A 6,691-nucleotide genomic window follows, 5' to 3' on the forward strand; every position below is an offset into this window, starting at 1 on the left:
AAATATATATATGTAAATATATATACATATTTACATATATATGTAAATATATATACATATTTACATATATATGCAAATATATATGTAAATATATATATGTAAATATATATCTATGTAAATATATCTATGTAAATATATCTATGTAAATATATATGTAAATATATATGTAAATATATATGTAAAATTTATGTACATTTGTAAATATATGTAAATATATACACACATATACATATGTGATAAAAAATGAACGCATACAACAATTATGTATATACATATGAAAATGTGGTCGCTAGTAGAGCAGCTGCAGTCAAAGACCAACAGAGAGTGTCAGTCCTGAGTCAGCTGAACGATCCAACACGTCTCAGTGTCTGTGGAGTCTCTGTGGGATCGTCCTCTCTCCTGTTACTGACACTAAACTGTCACTCAGAATCATCTGTAAACTTCTATTTCATCATAAACTGCCTCAAGTGTTTGTTCCTGTTTCACAGCTGAACTCAAAATTGAACATTATGAGAAAAAAATGTCTCATGTGACCTGGAATGTTTCACCTGTGGATGAAATATCATGTTCATCACATTCATGAACTAATAAATTAACATGTAGAAACAAAACATGGCAAAAAAACCACATGAATTTGGCTTCCTCATGTGTGAAGTCCACATGTTCACATCAGACTGGTGACTTTTAAATGTTTTTTATCACACATGAACTAAAACTTGAACGTGAAAAAGAAAATAATGTGACATGAGAGCTGAATATGTTCACATTTGTATATATACATACATACATTCCTCTCCTGAGAAGTGGTTCATAAAACTGCTCCTTGTCCTCTGATTGGACGGCTGCTGATTGGATGGCTGCTGATTGGACGGCTGCTGATTGGACACCTGTCAGGTTTGTTCAGTGGATTCAGGCTCAGTGAACCAGATGTTTTGATGTTCTGATGCTGTGGTGACACTGTGGAAACGACTGACTCAGGTTCTGACCCAGGTTCTGTGACGTGTTCTACAGTTTAATGCACTGAAACCTTCAGTCTGGCAATGATTTGACGCTGAAGCTGATTATAATTAAAAAAGAACAATAATCACATATTTCTGAATCCTTTTTAACAGTTTACATGGACTGAAACCAGAACCAGTACATCCTCTCACAGTTAGGGAGGTGTGATATCACTGATAACTCTCTGACCTTCAGGGCCGATACTGATAAAATAACCAACAATTGGATCCGAAATGTATTTTGTTTATGTGATATTGTACCGCTGTGATCAGACCTTCTCACCTGTGACGATGTGTGTGGCTCCACAGCTGCAGCAGTTTGGCGTTACCACGGTGACATCAGCTGTTTGTTGTTGTGCTCTGTTTTTACTGGCTGATCACAGAACAGTTTTACAGGTGATAGACCAGCTACTCTGTGGAGACGCTGCACTAGTTAAATCAGCAATAGACTGGCTGTATACTATCATTTATCCCATGATAACAGATAATGTACATTTTCTGTTATCGGACGATAATTTGTGCATCCGATATATTTATATTTAACCCTGATAACAATGTATTGATTATCAAAGCATGATTCATCAGCCAGTGTTGTGATATAATGTGATGATGCAACATTAAGATGCCTCAGTGACGCTGTGGAGGAGAAGCTGACACACACACACACACACACACACACACACACACACACGCACACACACACACAAACCTCACAGGTGTGTCAGTGTGAATTAACGCACCTGTGTGTGTGTGTGTGCGTGTGTGTGTGTGTGTGTGTGTGTGTGTGTGTGTGTGTGCAGCACCAATAGGCAGATTGTTTCTGTTTTTTCTCTGTTATTGATGCTGAAACAATCACACGCCTCACCGCCTCAGTTATGACTCATAGGAAGCTGCCGCCTGCCGCTCCTGCCGCCCCTGCCGCTCCTGCCGCTCCTGCCGCTGCGCGTCTGCAGAGATCTGCCGCCTGATTGGGCGGAGGAGCTGCCTGCAAACAGCCGGGAGGAGGAAATAAATAAATAAAGCGCTGTTCATTCACAGAGAAGCCGGCGGTGGTTATTTTTAGGAGGGAGGAGGTGACAGGCAGCAGACGCCTCTTTGCAAATATTCCCACATCGCTTCGCTCCACCTTGAATTAACGCAGGATGTCCGCGCAGAGCCGTGCGTAAAGAAGCTGCGTGCGGCGCCGAAAAGACGTTTCACAGCCGATTCAGCCGCTTCTGCTGATGAAGAGCAGCTGTGCTGAGAGCAGACCAGCCTTCTGACTTCTGAAGAGACAATCGGAGGATCTGATCGGACGCGTTGTCGCTGCTGTCGAGGATCAATTTGTGGGTTTTCAGTGAAATCTTTGGGAGCGCGGACACCGAGCAGCTCTCCATCAGGTGCAGAGAGAGACCCGCCCAGCAGAGGTAAGACACGGACCGACAGACAGACAGACAGGCAACACGGCCGACACCGTTTAATCAACACACACACACACACACACACACGGGCCTGATGCTGTTGGCTGACATGAATCCAGAACCGTCGATCACACCTGAGCCGGTGCGCCAGCGGAGCCGACACGCTCCTGATCCCATCTCTAAATGAAGGGTTCGGTCCATACACGGTTCCCGTCGTGTTTTAATCAGTGTCTCCATCATATTGACTGAAATGATTCATGATCACATACATCGATCATAAATCCCAATGAGACAATGTTCATATAACATCCCATAATATCCTCCCAGGTGGAGTCTGCGGCTCTGACGTGTGTCTGTAACGTTTCACTGGCTGCAGGAATGTTCAGTGTTCCTGCTGCTCCACAGGAGCCTAAACGTCTCACAGAGACCCGCAGAGTCCGGACCCGGGTCCACTTCAGACTGTAATATTTATTATCATAAGTGACCTCACAAGAAAGGAAATGTAACATGTGACATCTGACATTTACATTTAAAAATCACAATTCCAACATGTGTAAAGAAAATAGTGTCACCTCACATATATAACATATAATATAACACATTTAATATAACACATATAATATAACACATATAATATAACACATATAATATAACACATATATAACACATATAATATAACACATACAATATAACACATATAATAACATAATAACACATATATGTCCACAGATCAGAACATGGAATCAAAACATGACGCGTATTTTCACTTTAATAGGAGATTATATTTACACATGTGAGCAAAAAGCTTAAATGTTACATGACTTGAAAATGGAAAAATGTATCATGTGAAATTTGCGTTTTCACATTTTAAAATCACAATTTCAACATGAGAAAAGAAAATAATGTCACTAGTTATCTATATGTGAAATTTACATTTTCACGTAAAACCACATGAAATTCCACATTTTCTTCTTCATATGGGAACAAAAATGTTCAAAATGTGAAATTGACACATTTCAAATGTGAATTATTGACATTTACATGTGATTGGCATTTTATTATAAAAAGAATAATGGAATCAGAGAGGCAAACTCGTCGACTGGCAGCAGGAAAGAGGTCAAACATCTATTTGTAGCAGATTTTCTATACAAGCTGATTGTGGTGTAAAAGTACTGGTACTAATATTGGACTGGATCCGTTTCAACTCTAATTTCTGCCAAAAGGTTTCAAATGAATCACACGATAAGGATTCAAAATGTCAGTTTCCCACGACTAGAATCATCCGTGCAGATCCTTCTTGTGGTCATGTGGGCTGACGGACACGCTGCGTCCACAGTGGACCGAGCCCAGCAGGATCTTCAGCTCTGACATCTGCTGCTCTCGTTCATTCAGCACTCGCTCACCGACCGCTACCTGACCACAAGGTCGAGCAGAGAGCCGCTTGGGCTTTTATTTGACTTCATGTGACTCGACAGGTGAAGTCTAACAGGAAACGTTTGTTTGCTCTGCGTCTTTGTGTAACGCACCGTGGGACCGCCGGCTCTCTGTGCTGAATCATGTTCTGCTGCAGCTCATCGACAGGTGGAAACTTTCAAACTGCAGCTTTCAGGGAACAAAGACGAGCAGCTTCCTCCTCCAACAGGGTCAAAACAGTCTCATCATGACGAGAGGTCGAAGAATTGTCTTAGAGAAACATGAAAAGTCTTCAGTTCCTCTGAAAAACCTCTATTTTAGTTCAAGCACAGGTGTCATCAGGTACATATACATTAACCATGTGAACAAATGTCATTTCCTTGTGTTGAATTGTAAATGTATCCTGTGAGCATCATGAACAGTTCAGGTCGGTGGGATCACAGCAGGTCATCGTCCACTGAGATGTTTTATACAAACCAAACCGCCAGAGTCAATGTTGGCCATGTACGTTTCTGCAGAACACAGTCACGAGTCAGAACTTTTCTTTAGGTTGCAACTTTGCAGCTCGACACACTGAAGCTAACATTTTCATGCAGATATAAAATATTCTCATAATCAATAGCTGATAAAATGTTGCTGGATCAGAGGGCGGATCACTGTGGGACCTCATACATGTACAGATGTTCAGGCTGAGAGACAATAACTTTTTAATCCAGTTTGAATTATGCCATGAATCACTCATGATGTTTGTGAATCAAAAGAAAAAATATCCAGACAGTTTGTCATAAAACAAAGGAAATATAAGAAAACAGACACAAAACCCAATTTCTGCATAAGTGAGGTTTTGTTTAACGCTCACTAAAACAGGTCATAGCTGTATATGTTATGTTGCAGGGATATATACTGAAGTTAGCATGCTAACTAGTTAGCCCCAGGCCTGAAAACCTTTAAACACCAACCCTCCCCCAGAAGTCCGGCTCTCTGCATGACCAGCTGGAAACACCTTCAGTCATGATGTGTAAACAGTCAGCAGTAACTATGGTCAAATGCAGCCTCACATATTTTGTCTGAAATGAAGAACTTCTCAGGATAACAAGGGACTTCATGTTTCTATAGCAACAGCTGCAGTTGAACATCTGAAGAATATTAGCACTTTTTGTTCTTTGCTAGCGGTGCTGTCGTCTGTCTGTGTGTCGTTCCACCACTGAAGAATCTGTCTGTCTATTAGAAAGATTGTCATGAGGTTGTTCTAGACGTTTACTGAATGTTCTCTGCTGGACAAATTGTTCTAACTGATGATCAAGTTGACAGAATCTTTTTGTATTCAATACATGTTTAATGCTAATTAGCAAATGCTAGCATACTAAACTGCGATGGTGAGCAACATTGACATTATATCTGCTAAACATTCGCCCTTTAGCATATACATCATGAGCTTGTAAGCATAGTAATATTAGCTGTTAGCTTGAAGTCCTGTTGTGCCCAAGGAAAGCTGTTAGCATGTTAGCATGGCTGCAGACTGTCATGATGGCTGAGAGCAGGGATGATGAAAGACGGCCTATGAAAAGTGTGTCCATGTCTGCAGTGAAACTTTGGCCTGTGTTTGGATGAGTTTTCATCATACAGATTGTGTTTTCCCTCTCTCAACACACCAAACCTCCAGATGGCGAAGGCAGACCAGCGTTTCGGCCAGCGGGACGGCTCCGACCAGAACTTTGACTATATGTTCAAGCTGCTGATCATCGGCAACAGCAGCGTGGGGAAAACATCCTTCCTGTTCCGCTACGCTGACGACTCCTTCAGCAACTCCTTCGTCAGCACCGTGGGCATCGACTTCAAGGTGAAGACGGTTTATCGCAACGACAAGAGGATCAAGCTGCAGATTTGGGTGAGCAAGGTTCATGTTTGTCTCATTGATATCCAGTTCTACACCTGTCAGTATTTCAATCATCCACCGCCTTGGTGTTAGTGTTTGTCATGTAGGGACGACTGTCTGTTACTTAAATCATCCATAAGATAATATTTTGTTGATCTGGTTGATCTGAAAGTGTCAGCAGAGGTGAATGTTCAGAAGCTTGGATGTGAGTTGACACATGTCGATGTTGGAAACACAGCAGTGATGTATGCAGACAAGCTGACAGACAACAACCCAGGAGACACATCAAGATGCTGCTGGGAGCTCACAAACTAAACAAGTTGTTCAGTGTGCATCACATGATGTTAACCATCTGTCCAAAACATGTTACAGTGAACTGTAAATAAAATGGCAGCATATGTTAATATCATATAGTAAAACACAACATATTTGTACATGATTCTTTAATTCACCATGACATAACAAATTGTGAATTATGGTAACACAATTTACTGTAATTATTTATATATATATATATATAATATATATATATATATATGAGCGATACATTGTTTGCTGAGGATCATTTGGGTTTCGATTTGTTTGGTCTGGTTGCCACGGTGATATGTGGTGTTTGGGTCACACTGGCACCGTAGTAGGTTACAATAGGGGCTGATTCATCTGCACTTGGAGAGGAGAGAGGCGGGTTAGGTAGCCGTAATTTTTGTTGACCGGTTTGTTCAAGTTCTATGCCTCTGATACACGCACGCAACAGTGTACACGTTTTCCATCAAATGTGCACGTGTAGTCGGAGAGCTGCTGTAGTAGCTCTTTTGTTTATTAAATACCCTGAAAACTTACCTGGACTCAGCTGCTTCTCTGTATCAGCAGCAGTGTGTCATTCAAATATACGGGACCTATACTCTACCACTCAAGCGACTTTAAGGGATTGGAAAGCTGCATCAATATATATATATATATATATATATATATATATATATATTTATATATGTGTATATGTATAT

The 6,691-nt window shown here is 40.9% G+C and overlaps 1 protein-coding gene across 1 annotated transcript in view; it reads left to right on the forward strand.

Annotated features, from left to right (window-relative positions):
* Positions 1 to 1,897: 1,897 nt before the first annotated feature.
* LOC115590894 (ras-related protein Rab-3C-like) overlaps positions 1,898 to 6,691 on the forward strand; it is a 10,419-nt gene continuing 5,625 nt past the window's right edge. The window contains 2 exon segments of the mRNA XM_030432378.1: positions 1,898 to 2,404; positions 5,475 to 5,699. Of these exon segments, the coding sequence (XP_030288238.1) occupies positions 5,475 to 5,699 (225 nt within the window). The 5' untranslated portion in view covers positions 1,898 to 2,404.

This window comes from Sparus aurata, chromosome 11, assembly GCF_900880675.1.
Source record: "Sparus aurata chromosome 11, fSpaAur1.1, whole genome shotgun sequence".
Classification (NCBI taxonomy): Eukaryota; Metazoa; Chordata; class Actinopteri; order Spariformes; family Sparidae; genus Sparus; species Sparus aurata.